General features: G+C 46.4%; 1 protein-coding gene across 6 annotated transcripts in view; it reads left to right on the top strand.

The window, feature by feature from the left end:
• DYSF (dysferlin) overlaps positions 1-27,023 on the top strand; it is a 456,891-nt gene extending 429,868 nt beyond the window's left edge. For all 6 annotated transcript variants that reach the window (XM_068274344.1, XM_068274325.1, XM_068274335.1 and 3 more), the window contains 3 exons: positions 16,886-16,995; positions 21,807-21,954; positions 26,037-27,023. In XM_068274344.1, the coding sequence (XP_068130445.1) occupies positions 16,886-16,995; positions 21,807-21,954; positions 26,037-26,075 (297 nt within the window). In that variant the 3' untranslated portion in view covers positions 26,076-27,023. The remainder of the gene's footprint in view (positions 1-16,885; positions 16,996-21,806; positions 21,955-26,036) is intronic.
• Positions 27,024-27,400: the final 377 nt, after the last annotated feature.

Here is a 27,400-nt window from a genome sequence, read left to right as displayed (position 1 = left end):
ACCGACATATTACACAGCGCCGTACAGAGTATATTGTCTTGTCACCTAACTATCCCTCAGAGGGGCTCACAATGTAATCCCTACCACAGTCATATGTCTAGTGTAGGTATAGTAGTCTAGGGCCAATTTTTGGGGGGAAGCCAATTATCCTATCTGTATGTTTTCTGGGATGTGGGAGGAAACCAGAGTGCCCGGAGGAAACCCACACAGACACAGGGAGAACATACAAACTCCTTTGCAGATGTTGACCTGGCTGGGATTTGAACCAGGGACCCAGCGCTTGCAAGGCGAGAGCGCTAACCACTACGCCACTGTGCTGCCATGTGACATGATGAGATAGACATGTGTATGTACAGTGCCTAGCACACAAATAACTATGCTGTGTTCCTTTTTTTTTCTATCTCTGCCTGAAAGAGTTAAAAATCAGGTATGCAAGTGACAATTTCTGTCCGGGTCAGGACCAGATCGGACTATAACGTAACCCTCACTGATAAAAAAAATTACAGCTATATAACACTTTCCTGGCAGTGAATGGCTTCTGATGCTATGTACACACAATTCATTTTCTTCGGTCGATTTTCAGTTCAATCAATTTTCGTTTTGTTTTTCCGCTTAATTTCCCAATTGATCTTTTATTATCAATTTTCAGTCACTTCTATGAGAAATCGACTAGAAAAACGATCAAAAATAATATCGGACATTACGGAAATTATCTATCGAACCATCTATCTAACACAAAATTGTATGGTGTGCCTAGCATAAGAGTAGGAAAGAGATAAAAAGGGTCAATAATTCACAGATTTTTTCCTCTGGCATACTTCAGGGCTCGTTTCCACTATTGCGGTGCGGAATCGCCTGGATTCCACCGCTGATGAAATCGCATGCGGATGCGATTCCCCATGCGTTTTTGCCGCGAATTCGCATGCAAATTCGCATAGGTGAGGGTATATGCGATTTTAACCATGTCACTGCCTGTGTGAATTTACATTGGTACCTATGCGAATTCGCGGCAAAAAACACATGGGGAAAACGCATGCGATTTCCCTATTAAATACATTGCATGCGATTCGCATGCATTCCACTCGCAGGCGAATTCTGCGGCTCTTTTGTGCGTTTTTTCACCGCTGAAAAAAACGCACCTCAACAACGCTACAGTGGAAACAGGCCCATCCACTTGCATTACATGTGCGAATCCGCATGCGGATTCGCGATAGTGGAAATGAGCCCTCAATGAATGTGTCATTGAGAAGAGGCTATAAAACATTAACAACTTAAAAAGTATATTTAATTATAAAATAAATCTGTGGGATAACTAAAAAAAAGTCATTTTTACAAGAAGGAGGATAGATTCAATTGTTTATCTCATTAGTTAATTTTTACCTCAGATGTCCTTTAACCACCCTGGCGTTCTGATTAAATCGCCAGGGTGGCTGCGGGAGGGTTTTTTTTAAATAAAAAAAAAACTATTTCATGCAGCCAACTGAAAGTTGGCTGCATGAAAGCCCACTAGAGGGCGCTCCGGAGGCGATCTTCCGATCGCCTCCGGCGCCCAGAATAAACAAGGAAGGCCGCAATGAGCGGCCTTCCTTGTTTTGCTTATATCGTCGCCATAGCGACGAGCGGAGTGACGTCATCGACGTCAGCCGACGTCCTGACGTCAGCCGCCTCCGATCCAGCCCTTAGCGCTGGCCGGAACTTTTTGTTCCGGCTACGCTGGGCTCAGGCGGCTGGGGGGACCCTCTTTCGCCGCTGCTCGCGGCGAATCGCCGCAGAGCGGCGGCGATCAGGCAGCACACGCGGCTGGCAAAGTGCCGGCTGCGTGTGCTGCTTTTTATTTCATTCAAATCGGCCCAGCAGGGCCTGAGCGGCAGCCGCTGGCGGTGTTGGACGAGCTGAGCTCGTCCAGACCGCTCAGCTGGTTAAAGAGGACCTGTAACTCAGGATTGACCTTCATCTCAATCAGTGGCTGATACCCCCTTTCCTATGAGAAATCTTTGATTGCACTGATAGGAGCGCGTGTTGCGTGTGCACGCTACTTTTATCCCACGATGCTTGAATTAACCTGCATGATCCTAACAGTTTGCTGCCTGTGAACCTCGTTGCATTGTGGGAAACAACGTCTTTTTCCAACTGCCAAGCAAGCAACATCTCCCACTGTGCATAGAACTCTCAGCAACATAGGCAAACGCAGGAGGAGATTACAGCTGCCCAGAATCCCCCCTCAGACCAGGGCTGGTGCAGTGTCTGGGGAGAGGCACAGGCTGAGACACCAGAACATCTGCAGGCATCCTGCAGCTCACAGCACTGCCCCCTTTCTTTCCCTGCTACAGTTGACTTTGGATGGAGCTGCGTTGTGTGTACAGAGCATGGAGCAGCAGTGTGTGTACAGAGCATGGAGCAGCAGCGTGTGTACAGAGCATGGAGCAGCAGTGTGTTTACAGAGCATGGAGCAGCAACGTGTGTACAGAGCATGGAGCAGCAGTGTGTTTACAGAGCATGGAGCAGCTCTGGGGAACTTAACAGAGTCAGGAATGAGCACAGCCCTGTGCCCTGCTGTGTGAATGCTTCACTTTCCCCTTCATTAGCAATGTTGGCAGTCCTCATTATTATCTGTATCCAAACTGCTCCTCATCAATCCTGTTGTCGGTGGGTCGGACGGGAAATTGCATTATGTGTACCCAGCATGATATCCTACCATATTATTATACTGTATTGTGCGTGGCTGAGGGAAACCTTTCAGGAATCCCCCCCTTGAAAATCCTGGGTTTGCCCCTGAGCAACCAACGTTCCGTATAGTGATAAACTTAATGATCTAATTACGACTACGCAAAATTTTGCGTAATTTGTGAAATGACAATTATGGGTGTAATCGAAATTTCGTGAATTTTACGAAATTACGTGAAATTTTGCATTAATGGGGAATTTTGAAATTACCATCGTTTTTTTGTAATTACAATTGTTTATGTAACACAAACAAATCAGAATTATGTTTAACAAGGAAATTAGTCAGTTCTCGAAACTGTGTTCCAGTCCAGAGCCTCCTGATACATTTAAAGCAACAGCTCGTGCAGGGACCTTTGCATTATCAGATATTGCAAGGCCCAAAACCAAATGTCTCAGCATGCATGACGGCTAAGTGCACCTTGACAAAGAGCACCTGTCTTAGAAGTGGCTGCAGATAGAGCCTCCTGATACATTTAAAGCGGCAGCATGCGCATGTTCCTGAGTTTAGTCATTACATAAATGTAAATAATTACTATTAGAAACGAAATTATGTACATTTTTGTAATTAAAATAACTGTTTCTATAGAAAACACAAAATTACAAAATTTTGTGTTAGACACGAATTTGCGCCGAAATACGAAATGACAAAACTGACATTTCGGTTACGGAATTCTGAATTACGGTTTGTATGGCAATTATGAAATTACGAATTCATGTCGTAGCGCCAAAATTCGCGTCCAAAATTAAGGAAACGCAAAATTTTTAAAATTTCCGTACAGATCACCTGGCAGAACTAAAGATGTCACCATCAGTGATAAATGTCAGAATGTAAATCAGGGAATGATCCTTTACATGGATACAGCATCCTTCGAACGATCAGCCTTTCTTCCTGACAAACCCATGCAGCAGATTGATTCCTCGGTTTGCAAAGACTCTTATCTGACGTGTGTACCCATCTCAAAGCAAACCTGAGCTAAAAAAAAAAAGGGAAAATAAACACACACATCGTACTTACCTCCCGTGTAGTCTACTCATCAATCTCTTTCTCCTCTCCCGCTTCCTGTTTGTTTACTTTGATCAATAAAATTCTCTGTCCTCCATTTTGAAAATGACCATTACCCCATAACAGCTTCTGGGTCAGCACACTGTTAGGCTGTAATATCGCCCACTTGACTCATAGGGGAACATGGACATTACCTTGCTCATCAGTTGTCCTTCCAGTTACAACTGACAGCAACTGATATATTTCAGTTCTGACAAAATCTTTTCATAGCTGGAAGGGAACGTTGTAAGAAAAAAATGGTGAGGTTCTGGGAGGAACTGATGGCGAGGTAAGTATGTAGTATTCATGTGCAGCTATGTCATGTGTTTATTTTAAGTAATTTTAGCCGGTTAAGGTTCACGTTAAGTTTCAAAAGGATCTGTGCAGCATTGATGCAAGTTTATTCCTGGGCAGCACAGTGGTATAGTGGTTAGTGCTCTTGCCTTGCAGCACTGGGTCCCTGGTTTGAATCCCAGCCAGGTCAACATCTGCAAGGAGTTTGTATGTTCTCCCCGTGTCTGTGTGGGTTTCCTCCGGGTACTCTGGTTTCCTTCCACATCCCAAAAACATACAGATAAATTAATTGGTTTCTCCTAAGTTGGCCCTAAGCTACGTAAACAAACGCGACAACGATCGTACATTGTGAACGACAAACGCAGTTTTAATTGACCTAAGTAAAGTTCGTTTTTAAAAGTGTGTAACGATCAGATCGTTAGAACGAACGTTACATCACGTAAAGCAACTATTGCGCTTGCGAATAAAAATGAAAAGTTCCATGGAGAGATAGTGAAATGCGCATGTCAGGCCTAGTACGAACGACCGTTTTCCAACGATGTACTACTTTTGCAAACGATCGTCGTTGGAGAAAAAATCCGCCAAGCTAGATCGTTCGTTTTCAACGATCTAGCTCGTCCGTCGTTAGACATAATGGTCGTTGGCTGCTTTTTTTTAAACGATCGTCGTTTGAAATGATCGGGGAACGATCGTTTCAAACGACTATAGTCGCATGTGTGTACGCACCGACTATGATACATACACTACATGATATATAGATAGACATATGACTATGGTAGGGATTAGATTGTGAGCTCCTCTGAGGGACAGTTAAGTGACAAGACTATATATACTCTGTAAAGCGCTGGAGAAGATGTTGGTGCTATATAAATAATAATAATTCCTTTTTTCATTTATCAAAAAGTGTCTTTTCATTGTAAAGCGTCCTGTGTAGTGTGCTGGGATGGTGATTTTCCTGTGTGGGTGCAGCATGCGGAGTTCTCCTGGCTGTGCTCCTGTTCTGTGTAACTCCAGGAATAACTGTGATCAGTGTTTACCTGTCAGTACCACGTCTGTCTCCTGTCTGCGTCATTCCTTTCCCCTCTGCTCTCTGTGTTCCTAGCGAGGAGAGTCTGCCCATCCCCTGTTACATGCAATCTGTGGCCGATGGCCAGAGCCAAGATCCTTACTAGCCCAGCACAGTGCCCTGACCTGGCTGCAGACTCAGAGGACAAACAGTGTGACAACCGGCAGGGGTGTAACAGCAGCCCGGGGCCCTTCTGTGAAATGAGGCTCCTTGGGATCCAAACTTCTCCCCGCTGAACTCCTCCATGCGCACATTTTGCCCCAACAGAGTAGCGCAGGGGGAGGAGCAAGAGTTACCCGCTTCTCTTCTGCCATTCGTTGGCTTCTGGTCTTGTGACTCACATCAGTCATATGATCGTGAGCTGATGACTGGTAGCAGAGACCCGAGGTGCTGGAGCAGGTAAGTATTACCCTGCTTCCTGCGCTGCTCTGCATGTGGGCGGGGAAAGGGAGGAGGAGCAGGCTCTCACATCCAACCCTCCCCAGTCATATGATTGGGAGCCAGAGAATGGTAGCAGAGACCCGAGGTGCTGGAGCAGGTAAGTATTACTCTGCTTCCTGCGCTGCTCTGCATGTGGGCAGGGAGAAAGTGAGGTGGAGCAGACTCTCACATCCAACCCCCCCCCCCCCCCGCCCAGTCATATGATCAGGTGCCAGAGAATGGTAGCAGAGACCCGCAGTGCTGGAGCAGGTAAGTATTACTCTGCTTCCTGCGCTGCTCTGCATGTGGGTGGGGAGAGGGAGGAGGAGCAGACTCTCACATCCAACCCTCCCCAGTCATATGATCGGGAGCCAGAGAATGGTAGCAGAGACCCACAGTGCTGGAGCAGGTAAGTATTACTCTGCTTCCTGCGCTGCTCTGCATGTGGGCGGGGAGAGGGAGGAGGAGCAGACTCTCACATCCAACCCCCCCCCCCCCGCCCAGTCATATGATCAGGTGCCAGAGAATGGTAGCAGAGACCCGCAGTGCTGCAGCAGGTAAGTATTACTCTGCTCCCTGCGCTGCTCTGCATGTGGGCGGGGAGAGGGAGGAGGAGCAGACTCACATCCAACCCCCCCCCCCCCCGCCCAGTCATATGATCAGGTGCCAGAGAATGGTAGCAGAGACCCGCAGTGCTGGAGCAGGTAAGTATTACTCTGCTTCCTGCGCTGCTCTGCATGTGGGCGGGGAAAGGGAGGAGGAGCAGACTCTCACATCCAACCCCCCCCCCCCCCCCCCGCCCAGTCATATGATCAGGTGCCAGAGAATGGTAGCAGAGACCCGCAGTGCTGCAGCAGGTAAGTATTACTCTGCTTCCTGCGCTGCTCTGCATGTGGGCGGGGAGAGGGAGGAGGAGCAGACTCTCACATCCAACCCTCCCCAGTCATATGATTGGGAGCCAGAGATTGGTAGCAGAGACCCACAGTGCTGGAGCAGGTAAGTATTACTCTTCTCCTGCACTACTCTGCATGTGGGCGGGGAGAGGGAGGAGGAGCAGACTCTCACATCCAACCCTCCCCAGTCATATGATTGGGAGCCAGAGATTGGTAGCAGAGACCCACAGTGCTGGAGCAGGTAAGTATTACTCTTCTCCTGCACTACTCTGCATGTGGGTGGGGAGAGGGAGGAGGAGCAGGCTCTCACATCCAACCCTCCCCCCCCCGCCCAGTCATATGATCAGGTGCCAGAGAATGGTAGCAGAGACCCGCAGTGCTGCAGCAGGTAAGTATTACTCTGCTTCCTGCGCTGCTCTGCATGTGGGTGGGGAAATGGAGGAGGAGCAGACTCTCACATCCAACCCCCCCCCCTGCCCAGTCATATGATCAGGTGCCAGAGAATGGTAGCAGAGACCCGCAGTGCTGCAGCAGGTAAGTATTACTCTGCTCCTGCACTGCTCTGCATGTGGGCGGGGAGAGGGAGGAGGAGCAGACTCTCACATCCAACCCTCCCCAGTCATATGATTGGGAGCCAGAGAATGGTAGCAGAGACCCGCTGTGCTGCAGCAGGTAAGTATTACTCTGCTCCTGCACTACTCTGAATGTGGGCGGGGAGAGGGAGGAGGAGCAGACTTTCACATCCAACCCTCCCCAGTCATATGATTGGGAGCCAGAGAATGGTAGCAGAGACCCGCAGTGTTGCAGCAGGTAAGTATTACTCTTCTCCTGCACTACTCTGCATGTGGGTGTGGAGAGGGAGGAGGAGCAGACTCTCACATCCAACCCTCCCCAGTCATATGATTGGGAGCCAGAGATTGGTAGCAGAGACCCACAGTGCTGGAGCAGGTAAGTATTACTCTTCTCCTGCACTACTCTGCATGTGGGTGGGGAGAGGGAGGAGGAGCAGACTCTCACATCCAACCCTCCCCAGTCATATGATTGGGAGCCAGAGAATGGTAGCAGAGACCCGCTGTGCTGCAGCAGGTAAGTATTACTCTTCTCCTGCACTACTCTGAATGTGGGCGGGGAGAGGGAGGAGGAGCAGACTCTCACATCCAACCCTCCCCAGTCATATGATTGGGAGCCAGAGAATGGTAGCAGAGACCCGCTGTGCTGCAGCAGGTAAGTATTACTCTGCTCCTGCACTACTCTGCATGTGGGTGGGGAGAGGGAGGAGGAGCAGGCTCTCACATCCAACCCCCCCTGGCGCCCAGTCATATGATCAGGTGCCAGAGAATGGTAGCAGAGACCCGCAGTGCTGCAGCAGGTAAGTATTACTCTGCTTCCTGCGCTGCTCTGCATGTGGGCGGGGAGAGGGAGGAGGAGCAGACTCTCACATTCAACCCTCCCCAGTCATATGATCAGGAGCCAGCGAATGGTAGCAGAGACCCGCTGTGCTGCAGCAGGTAAGTATTACTCTGCTCCTGCACTACTCTGAATGTGGGCGGGGAGAGGGAGGAGGAGCAGACTTTCACATCCAACCCTCCCCAGTCATATGATTAGGAGCCAGAGAATGGTAGCAGAGACCCGCAGTGTTGCAGCAGGTAAGTATTACTCTTCTCCTGCACTACTCTGCATGTGGGTGTGGAGAGGGAGGAGGAGCAGACTCTCACATCCAACCCTCCCCAGTCATATGATTGGGAGCCAGAGATTGGTAGCAGAGACCCACAGTGCTGGAGCAGGTAAGTATTACTCTTCTCCTGCACTACTCTGCATGTGGGTGGGGAGAGGGAGGAGGAGCAGACTCTCACATCCAACCCTCCCCAGTCATATGATCAGGAGCCAGCGAATGGTAGCAGAGACCCGCAGTGCTGGAGCAGGTAAGTATTACTCTGCTCCTGCACTACTCTGAATGTGGGCGGGGAGAGGGAGGAGGAGCAGACTCTCACATTCAACCCTCCCTTATTGTCATAAGGGAGTTGGAAATGGTCCCTGGTATACTCAGTTTAGGTCACAAAAATGTACCCTTTTACATCCCTCTTAAGCTGCCCGTACACACATCTTTTTTTTTCAGCCAATTCAATCACTTTGATTTAATCTCTTGGGGCTTATTCACTAAACAGTGATAAGTCATATCACAGCCGTTTTCACGTGCATTTTCGCATTGCGCGCGATCATGAATTTGTGCATGCAATCGTGAATTATCGCGCGCAATTGTGAATCACGTGAAAACGGCCGTGATAGGACTTATCATGGTTTAGTGAATCAAGCCCTTAGTCATCTGTTGCCTTCAGCATGTCTGATGGATTCAGTCCTGGTGGTGGTGTGGTAAAGGACCCGCTGCCCCGTACTATTACACTCCGGGGGGTACTATGGTCTCAGCTCAACTGACGCTCCATAGATGTCTGCCTGAATCTAGACCTAGCTGTCACACTACCCCTCTGTGACAATACAAATCACTTGTCACACCATGGGCTTCATTCACTAAACCGTGATAACTCATATATCACACCTTATCAAAGATATTACACCTTATCAAAGTTAACACGCCTTATCAGAGTAGCACAGCGAGCACTACGAACCCGCAGGGACTCAGGGCAGGACGAGTGACATTGCCAATTAGCAGGCATAAGTTTGCAGCGCTTGCTGTGCTCAGGGCCGGAGCTAGACTTTTTGCCGCCTGAGGAAAAAATGATTGCTGCCGCCGCCCCCCCGTGGGGGGGACCGACGCCGCCAAGCTGGAGGGGTAGCGGGCAGGGCGGGGGTATTGGGCCTAGCGGCGGGGAGGGGGGGGTCGGACCCCACTCCCTCGCCTGGGTCCCCCGTCCTCCGCTCCCCTCCAGCCTTAAATAGATAAGAAGCGCAACTCGTAAGAGGCAGTGGGCGGGGAGGACTCACCTCTTCCTCGCTCGATCCAGCGTGCGCTCCACTGACGTCCCTTCCTGCAGCGCCGTCCACTTACAATACAGTGGGCGGCGTTGCAGGAAGTGACGTCAGTGAAGCGCACGCTGGATCGAGGAAGAGGTGAGTTCTCCCCGCCCACTGCCTCTTACGAGTTGCGCTTCTTATCTATTTAAGGCTGGAGGGGAGCGGAGGACGGGGGACCCAGGCGAGGGAGGGGGGGTCCGACCCCCCTCCCCGCCGCTAGGCCCAATACCCCCGTCCTGCCCGCTACCCCTCCAGCTGGGCGGCCGGCTCCCCGCACCCACCGATGGGCGGTCGTCGCCCCTAGAAATTTGCCGCCTGAGGCAAAAGTTTCACCCCGCCTCATGAGCGGGCCGGCCCTGGCTGTGCTACTTTGATAAGGCGTGCTAACTTTGATAAGGTGTGATATCTTTGATAAAGTGTGATATCTTTGATAAGGTGTGTGTGATATTTGAGTGATATTTCACGGTTTAGTGAATCAAGCACAATGTGTCTTATACAACCCAAAGAGAACTGTTATCCAAAACAACCTTTGCTTAGTCTTTATTCTATGCAAAACACAGTATCTCTACGGTAACATTAGGAAGTGTTTTTTTTTTTTTTTTAAATGAACTCAAAGAAGGCAGGGCCGATTCTGGCAGCAATGGCCTGCAGACAAAATTAACCCGGGCATTGGGCAAATGTTCTTATAGTCTCACGCCCTTAGGAGGAGGGGGGGGCGCGACATCCTCGCTGAGCTAGGCGGAGGCCTTCAGTGTTGAGACACAGTTTTATGAAATACTAGCTGGACGCCCGGCGTTGCCCTGGTATGTATTTGGCCGGTGTTGGCTCCGCCCCCTTTTCCTAACCCTAACACACAATTATTAAATTACTTAATAACCAAGTGTGTGACCTTTGTGGTCTTTGGCATCAATAATTTGCATTGAAATAAAATAAATCTGATTGGCTGTGGCTCCACCCCTTTTCTAAATTTGAACCCCAATCACCCAATGGCCGACTGTACCAGGTACAGGTGATTAATATTGCAAGAGGCTTGTGCCATTAACAGTGCAAGAATGGCAGCAATGAAATATTTCCCTTGAAAATCAATAGGTGAATTTTGATTGGCTTTTGTAGGCTCCACTCACTTTTCTGAATATTAATCCCAGTCACCCGGTGACCAACTGTGCAAAGTTTGAGAACCCTACCATTAACAGTGTAAGAATGGCTGCAGTTTACATTTTCCCAGGGAAATTTGTATTTTTCTCCTCCCACTGATGTCCCGACATTGCTCAGGTATGTATTTGGCTGGTGATGGCTCTGCCCACTCTTCCTAACCCTAACACACAATTACTCAATGACCAAGGTTGTGAGCTTTGCGGTGTTTGGCATCAACAATTTGCATTGAAATGAAACAAGTCTGATTGGCTGTTTGTGGCTCCAATTTGAACCCTAGTCACCCAGTGATCAACTTTACCAGGTTTAAGGCTTGTGCCATTAACAGTGCAAGAATGGCAGCAATTACATATTCTCCTTGAAAATCAATAGGTGAATTTTGATTGGCTTTTGTAGGCTTCACCCACTTTTCTGAATATTAATCCCAGTCATCCAGTGACCAATTATGCAAAGTTTGACAGCCCTATCATTAACAGTGTAAGAATAGCTGCAGTTTACAGTTTACCAGTGAAATTTGTACTTGTCTCTGCCCACTGATGACCCGGCGTTGCCCGCCTATGTATTTGGCTGGTGTTGGCCGCGCCCAATTTTCCTAACCCTAACACACAATTAATCAATAACTCAATGACCAAGTTTGTGAGCTTTGCAGTCTTTGGCATCAATAACCTGCATTAAAATGAAACAAACAGATTGGCTGTTTGTGGCTCCACCCCCTTTTATCAATGTAAAGCCCAGTCACCCAATGACCAACTGTACCAGGTTTGAGGCTTGTGCCATTAACAGTGCAAGAATGACAGCAATGTAATATTCCCCTTGAAAATCAATAAGTGTATGTTGATTGGCTCCACCCACCTTTCTGAATATTAATCCCAGTCACCCAACGACCAACTGTGCAAAGTTTGAGAACCCTACCATTAACAGTGTAAGAATGGCTGCTGTTTACACTTTCTCAGTGAAATTTGTATTTTTTTCCACCCACTTTTTGGTTATGGGAATAAAAAGTATCCTATACTTTATTCCAGGTAATGTACTATGTGTGTGCCAAATTTCATTCAAATCCGTTCAGCCATATTTGCGTGATCCAGTAACAAACATCCAAACATCCGAACTGTCCCATTTTAATGTTTGCGGAATTGTTTCGGTGGTTAGCGCACAAGATGCGCACTGACACAGCGGAAACCCTCCACAAGCGTATAATTGGGTGAACCCAGGCTAGGTGCAATGCACCAGCAGAGGGCAATTCCCACCGGCAGATGGCGCTGTGGAGTGCAGACGAGCTCAGCCTCTGGACGGCCACAGGTGCCAGATGGGAATTGTACAGATTTAAAGCAATGCGTGGCTGAACAGCCTTTAAAGAGAAGAGCACAGAGATAGGCTAAATGTGTGTTCCCCAAACTAGTCGCCACCCAGCGACGGTGAATACACATTCGCAGAAACAAAGCGGGAACGCAATCGCAAGAGAGAGACGATTGCCAGAAGTGACACAAGGCTGACCAGAACAGAACACGAGAGTAGCAAAGACACAGCAAACAACAATAAAAGAAAAGGAAAATAACAAACGCTAGCTAAACGCGAACACCGCACTCATTCGCAACAGCGAACGCGTTTACAGCGCGGTCTACGCGCGAAAAGCGCAACACAGACAAGCACGCCACCCTAACTAGCCACAAGTAACACAAAGGAGCACAAACAGACAAGACAGACAAATTGAGAAAGAGAAGAACCGAGAGCCCAATATGGTGTAGTATGTCAAGGCAAATGGATAATTAGAACGAGTATAAATTGAATACTCACAAACCAGGGTTACCTCCAGGCAACCACTGTATAGGCAGGTGAGGAGATTAGCCTGTCCCCACTCAGGATTAAGAAGTCGCTCTGTAGGCTTGAAGACAAGACGGGGTATCCCCCTCCACCAAAGGTGGATACAAAAGTGTTATAATAGAGAACAGAGGCGCCAAGAGGATAAAAACAGTATTTAAAAGTTTTAAAATTTTGCTTAGGAGGCAGTGGTGGACTTACCTCCCATAAGCAGACACAACAAACTGTGTATTCACAAAAGGGATATTTATTGGTATACTCCAAAAATAGCTACCCGAGGCGCCAGGTGCTACCTAGACATACTGCTGTTGTGTGCTCCTTCCTGTATTTGCCTGATGAAGCGGGCTTGACCTGCGAAACGCGTTGCGATCTATTTTTGGAGTATACCAATAAATATTCCTTTTGTGAATACACAGTTTGTTGTGTCTGCTTATGGGAGGTAAGTCCACCACTGCCACCTAAGCAAAATTTTAAAACTTTTAAATACTGTTTTTATCCTTTTGGCGCCTCTGTTCTCTATTATAAGACAAGACAGACAGATGAGGTAGCCAATAGCAACCACTGTTCCAGCTTACGCTCCAGAAACACTGATCAGAAGGATACACAGCCGCTACCGCTAGAGGCTAGTGCGATCCAGACAGATGAACAGAAGGGGCTACCAGTAGCAACCGCTGCTCTAGTTAGCACCCCCAGACAGACAGAACGATTTCCTGTCGACCACCGCTGACGACAGGACAATCGCAGCAGTGAGGCAACACAGACAAAACAGATAAGGCAACCTGACTGCACTAGAGGAGCTGCCTAGTGCAGTCCCAAGAATTACTCTACGATAAACTTTAGCAAACAGGGCTGATACTCTAGGAGAGTTCATCAGAAACAAACCATGAAGGATGACCAGCAAAGGATTCTGGGAGAACAAGGCTTTTATACTGCCAGCCTTCAAAGGAGGCAGCTAGGCAATTTGCATAACAAATGTATGCAAATCCCTCAGCAGCAGAGCAGGTCTGAAACTTACAAAGAAAAGACAGGTCTCTTTTCCAGAGACCTGCAGCCCTCAAACTTAAGGAATGGTCAAACAGCTGTCTGCCCGTGCAGCCAGCTGAGCGGATCATTACACCCATTTATTATATTAGTAGGATGTGTGTCCTTTCCACAGACTCGGATTTACCAGCTTTATTTTAGTAGAATAATGTCTCAAAAAGCACAGCTTCCAAACCTTTGGGATAAACTGGCAATAATCCGGGCCGCCAGTGACCAGCGTCCGACAGGTACACCAATCCTGTAACGGAATAGCAATCAAACAAGGAGAACATGACACTGACAGGCTGACAGCAGCACAAGCTTTATTGGGGCTGTATTAGAACACACTAAGCTCTGAGTGCCGTCCCCTTCTTGTTGGATTTCTTTTAGTAGAATCAAGACCCACTCATATTTCCCCTTATGTGGATACCAATCGATAATATGACACAGTCCATTCTTGAAAAATGAAATAGTTTATCTCCCATATTTGCTAGAGTTATTTAAAGGGAAGGTCCGAGGAATTTAAAAATAAAAAATCCACTTACCTGGGGCTTCCTCCAGCCCCTGGCAGCCGTTCTGTGCCCTCGCTGCACCTCCGGTGGCTCCCGGTCCCCTCCGGTGGAGAAGTCGACTTCCACGTCGGCTTCCTCTGCGCTCCAGCATGCGGCTCACTAATCGCGCTGACGTCATCAGGACTGTACGCCGCAGAACTACTGCACCTGCGCAGTACAGTCTGGATGACGTCAGCGCGACTCTGTGAGCCGCTCGCGCAGGCGCAGTGGACATCCTGCACTGCAGCGAGGACACAGGACAGCTGGCAGGGGTTGGAGGAAGCCCCAGGTAAGTGGATTTTTTTATTTTTAAATTGCTCTGATGTGTCCTTTAAGCATTGCTAGAATTCTCTATTTCCCATGATGCATGTGTTGCCCTTCCCTGTGTATTTTGGTTCACTTTACCCTTAAAATAGGACTGTCAAGCAATTGGTATTTTTTAAAAAGAAGATAAACATGTCAGCCTCCATATTATATTACTATCCTACTAATATAATAAATGGGAAAGTTCGGCTGTTTGGATGTTTGTTACTCGATCACGCAAAAATGGCTGAACGGATTTGAATGAAATTTGGCACACACATAGTACATTGCCTGGAATAAAGTATAGGATACTTTTTATTCCCATAACCAAAAAGAGACAAATACAAATGTCACTGGAAAATGTAAACTGCAGCCATTCTTACACTGTTAATGGTAGGGTTCTCAAACTTTGCACAGTTGGTCATTGGGTGACTGGGATTAATATTCAGAAAGGTGGGAGGAACCTACAAATGCCAATCAAAATTCACCTATTGATTTTCAAGGGGAATATTTACATTGCTGCCATTCTTGCACTGTTAATGGCACAAGCCTCAAACCTGGTACAGTTGATCATTGGGTGACTGGGGTTTAAATTTATAAAAGGGGGTGGAGCCACAAACAGCCAATATGATTTGTTTCATTTTAATGCAGGTTATTGATGCCAAAGACCGCAAAGCTCCCAAACTTGGTCATTGAGTAACTGATTAATTGTGTGTTAGGGTTAGGAAAAGTGGGTGCAGCCAGCACCTGCAAAATACATAATCGGCAATGCCGGGTCATCAGTAGGCGGAGACAAATGCAAATTTCACTGAGAAAATGTAAACTGCAGCCATTCTTACACTGTTAATGGTAGGGTTCTCAAACTTTGCACAGTTGGTCACTGGGTGACTGGGATTAATATTCAGAAACGTGGGTGGAGCCTATAAAAGCCAATCAAAATCCACCTATTGATTTTTAAGGGGAATATTTAATTGCTGACATTCTTGCACTGTTAATCACCTGTACCTGGTACAGTTGGCCATTGGGTGATTTGGGTTCAAATTCAGAAAAGGGGGGGAACCACATCCAATCAGATTAATTTTATTTCATTGCAAATTATTGATGCCAAAGACCGCAAAGCTCACATACTTGGTCATTAAGTAATTGTGTGTTAGGGTTACAAAAAGTGGGCAGAGCCAACACTAGCCAAATACATTCCCGGGCAACGCCGGGCCACCAGCTAGTATTATATAGTTACTATTTGGGTTGAAAAAAGACATACGTCCATCGAGTTCAACCAGAAAACAAAGTACAACACTAGCCTGCTCCCTCACGTATCCCTGTTGATCCAGAGGAAGGCAAAAAAATAAGCCCCAAAAGGGAGCAAAATCCTTCCCAACTCCAGATGGCAATCAGATAAAATCCCTGGATCAACACCACTGGGCATTACCTAGTAATTGTAGCCATGGATGTCTTTCAGGGCCCGTTTCCACTTGTGCGGTGCGAATTAGTAGCGGAAAAAGCAAAAACAAATTTGCACGCAGGTGAATTTTACTGCGAATTCGCGGGCATTTTCGCATATGTTAGTAAGTATGCGAATTTAACCATGTCAGTGCCTGTGTGCTTTTACATTGATTTTATGCGAAAACGCCCCATGAATTCGCGGTAAAGTTCGCATACGAAAACACATGCGAATTTCCTATTAAATACATTGTATGCAAATCTTACGGTGTGCGAATTCTGATGGCTCTGCCGTGCAGATTTTTCCTGCACACAAAGCCGCACAGGATTTCTGACAAGTGGAAACAGGCCCATCCACTTGTATTGGATATGCGAATCTGCATGCAGAAAACGCATGCAGATTTGCACAAGTGGAAAAGGGCCCTCAACGTAAGTAACGCATCTAAGCCCCCTTTAAATTCAGATATAGAATTTGCCAACTACTACTTTCTGTGGCAATGCATTCCACATCTTAATCACTCTTACTGAAAAGAACCCTTTCCTAAATAAATGGCTAAAACATTTTTCCTCCATGTGCAGATCATGTCCCCTAGTCCTTTGTAAAAGCCGCCATCAGATGTCTGAAGATCTCTCTAGTTGTGTATAAGAAAACCTAAACTCTCTGTTCAGGCTTAATTCTGCCTCAGAGCAAGTTGGACAATAGGTCAGTTCCTTCTGTTTTATGAAGCCAATCAACATGTCTTAGGCTCCCTGCACACTGCATCCAATTCCGATTTTTAATCAGTTTTTACATCGGATTCCGATTTTTAATCGTTACTGAATGCTGCGTTTTTCTGTTGATTGCATTCAGGGAAAATCGGAATTGCAAATCGGAATCGCAAAACAGATTTGCGGTGTGCAGGGAGCTTTATATTGGTTCCTGGCACAATATCAAAACAAGCACTGTTTAAATGTATTATACACACTATAAAGCAGTTGAATTTGTTTTTGTATTGGACTGTATTGTTGCTTTGTCTTACTGTCACCTCATCATTTCCTGTACACTCGTTGGAATTCAATATCAGGCTGACTGGAGGATTGCATGCTTTATCAAGATGCTCCATTTTTTTTTAATTATCACCAGACCTTGGGGGTTGGACCTTGTTATATATGATTTATGATTGAATATTAATCTGTGCTTTATGGCTTTCAGGGCAAGCTGGAGTTAACACTGGAGATTGTCAATGAAAACGAGCATGATGAGAGGCCAGCTGGAATGGGGCGTGAAGAGCCAAATATGAATCCCAGATTGGAGGATCCCAAGTAAGTTATCCCCGCCCATGAGGAGCTAGCTATTTCTAGCTTTTCTTTTCTCTGTAGTTTAAACTTTAAACAGGATTATTCAATGACTTGTCTCATATGAATCTTGCTTCAGGTTTTATTCAAAAGGGGCATCTTCACCCAGTGACATGCTTTTTCCTTTGCTTGCTTTAAAATGAACCTGTTCAATCCATGTGTGAAAGTTCCTTGTGTTCAGACTTCCCACCTCCATGCCTCCTCTGGGGCATTGATGCCTCTATAAGGAAGCTGACTTGATTTAGTCCTTGAATGTGATTGGTGGCTTCAGTGACCATTAGGAAAGTCCAGGGGATCATTTACCTTTATTCTCAATTACACTTACATTTGTTCCAATCTCTGGAACTGCTGAACCTTTTGACATGCAGTTTTCAGCATACGTACCCTCTGCTTACAGGTTGATTATCATATGCTTAGTGAATACTGTACATAATTGCTTTTGGGTCATTTATTAAGTTTTTCAGGTTAGCACAGTCTTAGAGCTTAGTCCTGAAATCATTTAAAGTGTAACTGTCGGGCATAAAATCAAAAATTAATTCTTTGTTTTTATCTGGTAAACAAGTAATAAGGATGCTTACCAGGTAATCCGAAAGTAAAATCTCTATTACTTTTCTTGTTTATAAATGATTATTCCCCATTTTACCTGACTCTTATTTGGTACGTTGCCACACAAAGGAAGTTGCAGGGCATGCTGGGTTGTCTTTTTCTGTTTCTTTATTTCCCCTCAGACTTAACTAATGTACAGAAGCAAAAAAGGACAATCCAGCATGCCCTGCAACTTCCTTTGTGCGGCAGCGTACCAAATAAGAGTCAGGTACACTGGGGAATGATCATTTATAAACAAGAAAAGTAATAGAGATTTTAACTTTTGGATTGCCTGATTAGCATCCGTATTACTTGTTTGCCAGATAAAAATAAAGAATTAATTTTTGATTTTATGCCCGACAGTTACACTTTAAATGATTTCAGGACTAAGCGCTAGGATTCTGTGCTAACCTGAAAAACTTACATGACCCAAAAGCAATTATGTACAGTATTCACTAAGCATATGATAATAAACCTGTAAGCAGAGAGTACTTATGCTGAAAACTGCATGTCAAAAGGTTCAGCAGTTCCAGAGATTGAAACAAATGTACGTGTAATAGAACATAACTGACCACTTTGTAGGTGGCACAGTGCAACAAGAAGAAATAAAATGTCATTAGAATCAACTCTATTATGGAACTGCAGCTTTTGGCTGAGGGTTATTGTCCCAGTGAAATCTTGCTAAACAAAAAGCATTTGTACAGCATAATTTTAATGAGGAACTTTACCAATAGAGTGAAGAAATAAATCAAGTTAAAATGATAGATGAAGAAATGATTGATACTCACATTGTAATTCGTTCATGTTGTTTGGTCCTCCATGAGTCTGCGGGTCAACATCTTTACTTCTGCCGAACATGACCAAAAAACTGACGTTATCTGTAAATGTATGGTCACTAGCGTCGGTCGTTGGACATTCGAACGCCGCTATCGACGCACTCCCGATCCGCCGGCGATCGAGCGAAATCTCCCTCGTGGACAGATCGATGGGATCGATCGATTTCAGACAGAAATCAGTCGAACGGTCAGCATTTGCGTATCGATTTAACAGCAGATTCGATCACAGTGATCAAATCTGCTGTCTATCGGCGGGAAATCGCGTTAGTGTATGGGCACCTTTAGAATGGCTGCAGTTTACATTATGCCAGTGCAATTTGCATTTGTCCCCGCCCACTTTTTGGTTATGGGAATAAAAAGTATCCTATACTTTATTCCAGGTAATGTTCTATGTGTGTGCCAAATTTCATTCAAATCCGTTCAGCCATTGTTGTGTGCTTAAAGAGGAACTCCAGTGAAAATAATGTAGTAAAAAAAGTGCTTCATTTTTTACCATAATTATGTATACATGATTTAGTCAGAGTTTGCTCATTGTAAAATCTTTCCTCTCCCAGATTCACATTCTGACATGTATTACATGGTGACATTGTTACTGTGGGCAGGTTATTTAGCTGTTTCTAGCTGCTCTGTCTGTTACAGACAGCTAATAACAGCTATTTCCTGTCTCTGAACATTGTTACATTGTGGCAGTTTGCCAGCAGTACCGCGGTATTCAGAGCCTCTTGTGGGAGGGGTTTCAGCACAAAATCAGTCACACAGCGCCCCCTGATGGTCTGTTTGTGAAAATCATTGTCTTTCTCATGTAAAATGGGGTATCAGCTACTGATTGGGAAAAAGTTCAATTCTTGGTTGGAGTTTCTCTTTAAAGAGACACTGAAGCGAAAAAAAAATTATGATATTATGATTTGTATGTGTAGTACAGCTAAGAAATAAAACATTAAGATCAGAAACATCAGTCTAATTGTTTCCAGTACAGGAAGAGTTGAGAAACTCCAGTTGTTATCTCTATGCAAACAAGCCATTAAGCTCTACGACTAAGTTAGTCGTGGAGAGGGCTGTTATCTGACTTTTATTATCTCAACTGTTCCTGGACTATTTACTTTTCCTCTGCCAGAGGAGATGTCATTACTTCACAGACTGCTCTGAAAGAATCATTTTGAATGCTGAGTGTTGTGTAATCTGCACATATTATAGAATAATGCAATGTTAGAAAAAACACTATATACCTGAAAATAAAAGTATGAGAATATTTTCTTTGCTGCTAATCTTCTAGTAATTATTCATAGTACACAACCAATTCATTATATCATATATTTTTTTTCGCTTCAGTGTCTCTTTAAGTAACAAACTTCCAAACTTTTGCATTTATAATATTAGTAAGATACTAGTAGACCCAAGGCCGTTTGAAAACGGTCTTTAGGTCTTTTTTCTGCCGCCGCCTCCGACAGTGCGCATGCGCGAGCCCACCGTGCATGCACGCACACCCGTCACGCCGGCACCCGCCCACCTCGCTAGCCCACCTCGCTCGCTCCCTGGTCCCGCCCAGCTGTCCATACTGCGCACATGCGCAGTAGCAAAAAACAGGGACACGGACAGCTGGACGCAGCGACACAGGGATTTTATTGTATAGGATATGCACAGAGGGAGCTACTGATTGCTTGGCAGTTGTAAACAGACATTTTTTTCCCCACAATGCAATGGGGTTCACAAACAGGAAACTGTCAGGACCATGGCCCGACATCTCACTGTGGGAGGGGTTTCATCAAAACATTAGCCATGCAGACCCCCCTGGTGGAGTACGTCTGGAGAGATTCAGCTCTCTCCGGTTGTGGCAAAATAGGGGAATATAACAATTCCCCTACTGATAAGATTTGTTGTGGGAAAAGGGGTATCAGGTACTGATTAGGATGAAGTTAAATCTTGGGTGACAGTTCCTCTTTAGATGCACTTTTTTAATAACTGCCCTTTTATGAATTAGTTTTCTATAATAACCTCTTACCCAGATGCCACTTTACCCACTGTGCTGCTTTTCTCCCCCTCCGTTGAGTGGCGCTTTTAGGTATCTGACTGGTCACATGACCATAATGCCAACAAACACAGGAGGAGACTGCAGCATGATGGGTAAATAAATCACTGTAATGCAATGCCCCCATCCACCCTTACCTCCCCCTCCTGTATGCTCCAGAGGGGGGGGGGGTTATGGATGGGATCGACTAGAGATTCACAATGGGAAGTAAATAACTCGATGTTACATGGTCATGCAAACTGTAATATGCATCTTGGAATTGGGCCAATCAGAGGCACTTCCTGTTGGTTTTTAATGGTCCAGTTCCAAGCTGCGTTCAGTTTTTGACATTTGTGTGTCAGAATTATTTGGTTTTCATTGACCATCTCTAGTCTCCATCACTCATGTGGACTGAGGAGGTCACTCAGGTGATTGGAATGAGATCTCCTTCCTTCCTCAAGAAGTCCAGTTTTACACAATTCACTTTAGGTAAGTTGAGGAGGTCACTCAGGTGAGTGGAACGAAGTCTCCTTTCTTCCTCAAGAAGAGTCCAGCTTCACCCAATTCACTTTAGGTGAGTTGAGGAGGTCACTCAGGTGAGTGGAACGAGATCTCCTTCCTTTCTCAAGAAGTCCAGCTTCACACGATTCACTTCAGGTGAGTTGAGGAGGTCACTCAGGTGAGTGGAACGAGATCTCCTTCCTTCCTCAAGAAGTCCAGCTTTACACAATTCACTTTAGGTGAGTTGAGGAGGTCGCTCAAGTGAGTGGAACAAGGTCTCCTTCCTTCCTCAAGAAGTCCAGCTTCACAAAATTCACTTTAGGTGAGTTGAGGAGGTCACTCAGGTGAGTGGAATGAGGTCTCCTTCCTTCCTCAAGAAGTCCAGCTTCACAAAATTCACTTTAGGTGAGTTGAGGAGGTCACTCAGGTGAGTGGAATGAGGTCTCCTTCCTTCCTCAAGAAGTCCGGCTTCACACGATTCACTTTCACCAGACTGGAAAAACCAGAACCTTCGCAGACAGAAATAACTATTGTTTGGCGTAGCATAACTGGCAGGAAGGGCCACGGCTCGGCCGGGTGCCAGCGCTTGCAGAGTGTTAGCAGACCCATTAAGCAGTCTGAGATCTGTAACGGAATAAGTTGGAACTTATTAAGCCAATACAATAAAGCTGTGTGACGATGGAAAGTGTTTGAAGTCATGGGAATGGTTCTGCTTCATATGGAAAACTGAGGGCTCTATAAATGCCCAAGATGCATAATTATAGAAGTAGGCCTCAGCCTTGTGCGTATTGTGCTGTATGTATCCATCCTTTCACCCAGTACCTGGTAACCCGGCGATCTCTTGCTTGCAGGCGTCCAGAGACCTCTTTCCTGTGGTTCACGTCTCCGTTTAAGACAATGAAGTATATTCTGTGGAGAAGATACAAGTGCCTCATTCTGGTCATCTTGATCACCTTCATCCTGCTGCTCTTCCTGGGAATCTTCCTGTACTCCTTCCCGGTAAGCTGTGACGCAACACCAGATATAGAAGATGACGGCTATAGATGGTCCTCAAGATTCTAATAATTCTGAAATCTGTGGAAATGTAATGCATACAAGTCAGCTTGAAACTAAGCCAATCAGATACACTTCCTGCCCGCTTTGATTGGGGCAGTACCAAGTTGTACACGGTTTGTATTAAATTTGCATGAAACCCAGAATAGTTAGAATTTCGATGACCATCTCTAGTGGTGGCAATATTTACCTGCTCCAGCACTGCTTCGGGGCTCATCTGATCTTCCTGACGGCTGCATGCTCTATGCTGCATACCTCTGGCTTTGCATGCAAGACACATGATCGAGGGCTGGAGGTATGGTAGTACAGAGCATGCAGGGACAGTTAAGGGTAGCCATAGGGGTGATGGTTAGAGTAAGCCGTGGGTGGTGGTAAAGGTTAGGCATCAATAGTGGGAGGGTTCACTGTGACCTTTTCTAGTGCCTCCCACAATGGCTGACCTCTTCTTTACACAGCACCTCCCACAATGGCTGAACACTTCTTAACTCAACACCTCCTACAATGTCTGACCCCTCCTTCACACAACACCTCCCACAATGGCTAACGCCTCCTTCACACAACACCTCTCACAATGTCTGACCCCTCCTTTACACAACACTTCCCACAATGGCTGACCCCTCCTTCACACAACACCTCCCACAATGGCTGACCCCTCCTTCACACAACACCTCCCACAATGGCTGACCCCTCCTTCACACAACACTTCCCACAATGTCTGACCCCTCCTTCACACAACACCTCTCACAATGTCTGACCCCTCCTTCACACAACACCTCCCACAATGGCTGACCCCTCCTTCGCACAACACCTCCCACAATGTCTGACCCCTCCTTCACACAACACCTCCCACAAAGTCTGACCCCTCCTTTACACAACACCTCCCATAACGGCTGACTCCTCCTTCACACAACACCTCCCACAATGGCTAATGCCTCCTTCACACAACACCTCTCACAATGGCTAACCCCTCCTTCACACAACACCTCTCACAATGGCTGACCCCTCCTTCACACAACACTTCACACAATGGCTGACCCCTCCTTCACACAACACTTCCCACAATGTCTGACCCCTCCTTCACACAACACCTCTCACAATGTCTGACCCCTCCTTCACACAACACCTCCCACAATGGCTGACCCCTCCTTCGCACAACACCTCCCACAATGTCTGACCCCTCCTTCACACAACACCTCCCACAAAGTCTGACCCCTCCTTCACACAACACCTCCCACAATGGTTGACCTCTTCTTTATTTAACACCTCCCAAAATTGCTGACCCCTTCTTCACGCAACACCTCCCACAAAGTCTGACCCCTCCTTCACACAACACCTCCCACAAAGTCTGACCCCTCCTTCACACAACACCTCCCACAATGGCTGAAACCCTCCTTCACACAACACCACCCACAGTGGCTGACCCCTCCTTCACACAACACCTCCCACAATGGCTGACCCCTCCTTCATTCAACATCTCTCACAATGGCTGACCCCTCCTTCACACAACACCTCCCACAAAGTCTGACCCCTCCTTCACACAACACCTCCCACAAAGTCTGACCCCTCCTTCACACAACACCTCCCACAATGGCTGACCCCTCCTTCACACAACACCTCCCACAATGGCTGACCCCTCCTTCACACAACACCTCCCACAGTGGCTGACCCCTCCTTCACACAACACCTCCCACAATGGCTGACCCCTCCTTCATTCAACATATCTCACAATGGCTGACCCCTCCTTCACACAACACCTCCCACAATGGCTGACCCCTCCTTCACACAACACCTCCCACAATGGCTGACCCCTCCTTCACACAACACCTCCCACAGTGGCTGACCCCTCCTTCACACAACACCTCCCACAATGGCTGACCCCTCCTTCATTCAACATCTCTCACAATGGCTGACCCCTCCTTCACACAACACCTTCCACAATGGCTGACCCCTCCTTCACACAACACCTCCCACAATGGCTGACCCCTCCTTTACACAACACCTCCCACAATGGCTGACCCCTCCTTCACACAACACCTCCCACAGTGGCTGACCCCTCCTTCACACAACACCTCCCACAATGGTTGACCTCTTCTTTATTTAACACCTCCCAAAATTGCTGACCCCTTCTTCACGCAACACCTCCCACAAAGTCTGACCCCTCCTTCACACAACACCTCCCACAAAGTCTGACCCCTCCTTCACACAACACCTCCCACAATGGCTGAAACCCTCCTTCACACAACACCTCCCACAGTGGCTGACCCCTCCTTCACACAACACCTCCCACAATTGCTGACCCCTCCTTCATTCAACATCTCTCACAATGGCTGACCCCTCCTTCACACAACACCTCCCACAAAGTCTGACCCCTCCGTCACACAATACCTCCCACAAAGTCTGACCCCTCCTTCACACAACACCTCCCACAATGGCTGACCCCTCCTTCACACAACACCTCCCACAATGGCTGACCCCTCCTTCACACAACACCTCCCACAATGGCTGACTCCTCCTTCACACAACACCTCCCACAGTGGCTGACCCCTCCTTCACACAACACCTCCCACAATGGCTGACTCCTCCTTCATTCAACATCTCTCACAATGGCTGACCCCTCCTTCACACAACACCTCCCACAATGGCTGACCCCTCCTTCACACAACACCTCCCACAATGGCTGACCCCTCCTTCACACAACACCTCTTACAATGGCTGACCCCTCCTTCACACAACACCTCCCACAATGGCTGACCCCTCCTTCATTCAACATCTCTCAAAATGGCTGACCCCTCCTTCACACAACACCTCCCACAATGGCTGACCCCTCCTTCATTCAACATCTCTCACAATGGCTGACCCCTCCTTCACACAACACCTCCCACAATGGCTGACCCCTCCTTCATTCAACATCTCTCACAATGGCTGACCCCTCCTTCACACAACACCTCCCACAATGGCTGACCCCTCCTTCACACAACACCTCCCACAATGGCTGACCCCTCCTTCGCACAACAATCCCCACATTGAAAGGCCACTTCTTCACATAACTCCACTTGTATTGCATGGCCTCTTCTTCACAATACATTAGCCACATTGGCTGACCCTATCTTTACAATCCCAGCTACTTCTCTTTAGCTTTATGGTGTCTCTCATCAGTCACATGAGCATCATGCTGGGGTAAGTCACATGAAAGTATATTATAAACCTGCACACCAAAGGTTGAGTTGCAAAAATCTTTGTATTAAATATAAATCAGAAAAGTGGATATTCACATGTACAGACAATATTGCACAAGCTGAGACAAACACTCAGAATATACACTCAGTCAATGGTATTACATCACAGCAGTATCTTAAACACTATAAGCATTTAAATCATGTACAGCAGTATATGCAGCACAAGCAGAGCAAAGTGATGCCGGGGATGCCAAAAGATAAACAGCTATGATGTTAACACAAACAGATCCCGGAGCTGCAGCAAATGAAGATCCTTATAGAGCACACATACAGCGAGCTGAGGAGCCCAGGATCGCACAAAGTCTATGGCAGAGTATTAAACGTCCATGACCCTGACAGCGCCATTTCGGATAAGAGATCCTTCGTCAGAGGGTCATAGGATGCCCAGGGAGTGCTGTAGCCATAGCTTCCTATATATAGTGTAACTAATTGCTCATACGCCCAGCCTGTATGTAAGTCACATGAGCATCATGCTGGGGTAAGTCACATGATCATCATGCTGGGGTAAGTCACATGATCATCATGCTGGGGTAAGTCACATGATCATCATGCTGGGGTAAGTCACATGAGCATCATGCTGGGGTAAGTCACATGATCATCATGCTGGGGTAAGTCACATGACTATCATGCAGAGGTAGGTGAATATCCAGGCCTTAGGATGGGAGCATTGAGAGCTTTACAGTGCATCGAGGTACAAATATTCGCCGGTAATCCTTGTTAAGTGTGTCTGATGATGAATTGTGCTGCTTATTTGGTCCAATCAGGTGACTGACGTGTGATCTTCTCTTGCAGAATTACGCTGCCATGAAGTTGGTGAAGCCATACAGCTAAATATCATCCTTCCTTCTAACCGTCTTCCAAGCCTGACACCTCAGTAATGTAGTCCACCATCAGCCTGATGAAATATTCAGCTAATATCCCACATCAGAGCGCTGCCTGACTTGTGCTGCAGAGAACATGTGTATGCGCAAATGGCAATAATCACTAAGGCAAAGGGCAATATCGTGCTATGCAAAGTGTAGCAATCAGGTGTCACCAACTGCCAGCTCAGAGCCAGCAGGGAAGTGCGAGGGGAGTGTGGACGGATACGTATTGCAGCGCTGCTACACAAGCTGGGCACCGGGTGGTGCTGCTAATAGTAAAATATCATTAGTTTAAATTACTGATGTTACTATACAGTACCCGGCACCCATTCTCACTTGAAGCCTGTGCTACTGATACCTAACTCCCCCCCCCCCCCACACACACACACACCTAATGCCAAACAAAATAATTGCCAACTCCAATTATAGGGGGAGTGAGGCATTAGGTAGGGGTTTAATTGCCAACCCTTTCAAAGAAAGCCTAGTTTGCCCCACAAAAAACAATATATAGATAATTTAGGTGAGATAAGTAGTGATAAAGTTATTGGTGAATGAATGGGAGGAGCAAAATGTGAAAATGGCTCTGGTTTTTAAGGGGAAATAAATAATCTGTGGTGGGGAAGTGGTTCAAACATCTCTCTTATACCAAGCTAGGGTGATTGTTGGACACGGATCATACTCTGCATGCTTTGCCCCTTTGCCTTACTGAATGAAATATATATGTGACTCACCCATTTATACCAGATAACTACAGCGAGAAGCAAAACATTGACATGGCAATGGTTTCCTTTGCCTGGAAAATAGTTGTGTAATAATATTCAGTGTTCTCTTTCAAAATTGCTCTAAACATTGCTGTCTGTTTGGCTGAGCTGTTTGTGTTTTTTTTTTCAATAATTTAATCTATTAAAGGCCCACTACAGCCAAAAAAAATTTAAAAATTGAAATACACGTGTACGTACACTGTAAGAAATATATTTCTCTCTGTTTAAAATGTACTATGAATTACTCTTATCCTATGTTCCTGTAACTCATAAAGGCAGTACTAATCTGATAGATCTGACAGGTTACGGACTAATCTATCTCCTCATGGGGGGTTCCTGGTATCTCCTCTATATTTTTTACAAAAGCAATCCCTGGAAAAGATCTATACAAAGATGTCGGTTGGCCTTACTACTCATTCTCATGCTATTCTGGCAGTTGGACTGAGCTACTGCTTTTCAGGAAGTGCTTTTGAAAATAAAGAAGACCCTGATAATTCCCCATGAGGAGATGGACTAGTTTAAAACCTGTCAG

This window comes from Hyperolius riggenbachi, chromosome 1, assembly GCF_040937935.1.
Source record: "Hyperolius riggenbachi isolate aHypRig1 chromosome 1, aHypRig1.pri, whole genome shotgun sequence".
NCBI classification, from domain to species: domain Eukaryota; kingdom Metazoa; phylum Chordata; class Amphibia; order Anura; family Hyperoliidae; genus Hyperolius; species Hyperolius riggenbachi.
Note: the sequence above shows the minus strand (reverse complement) of the source record. Positions and strands in the feature narration are given on the sequence as shown.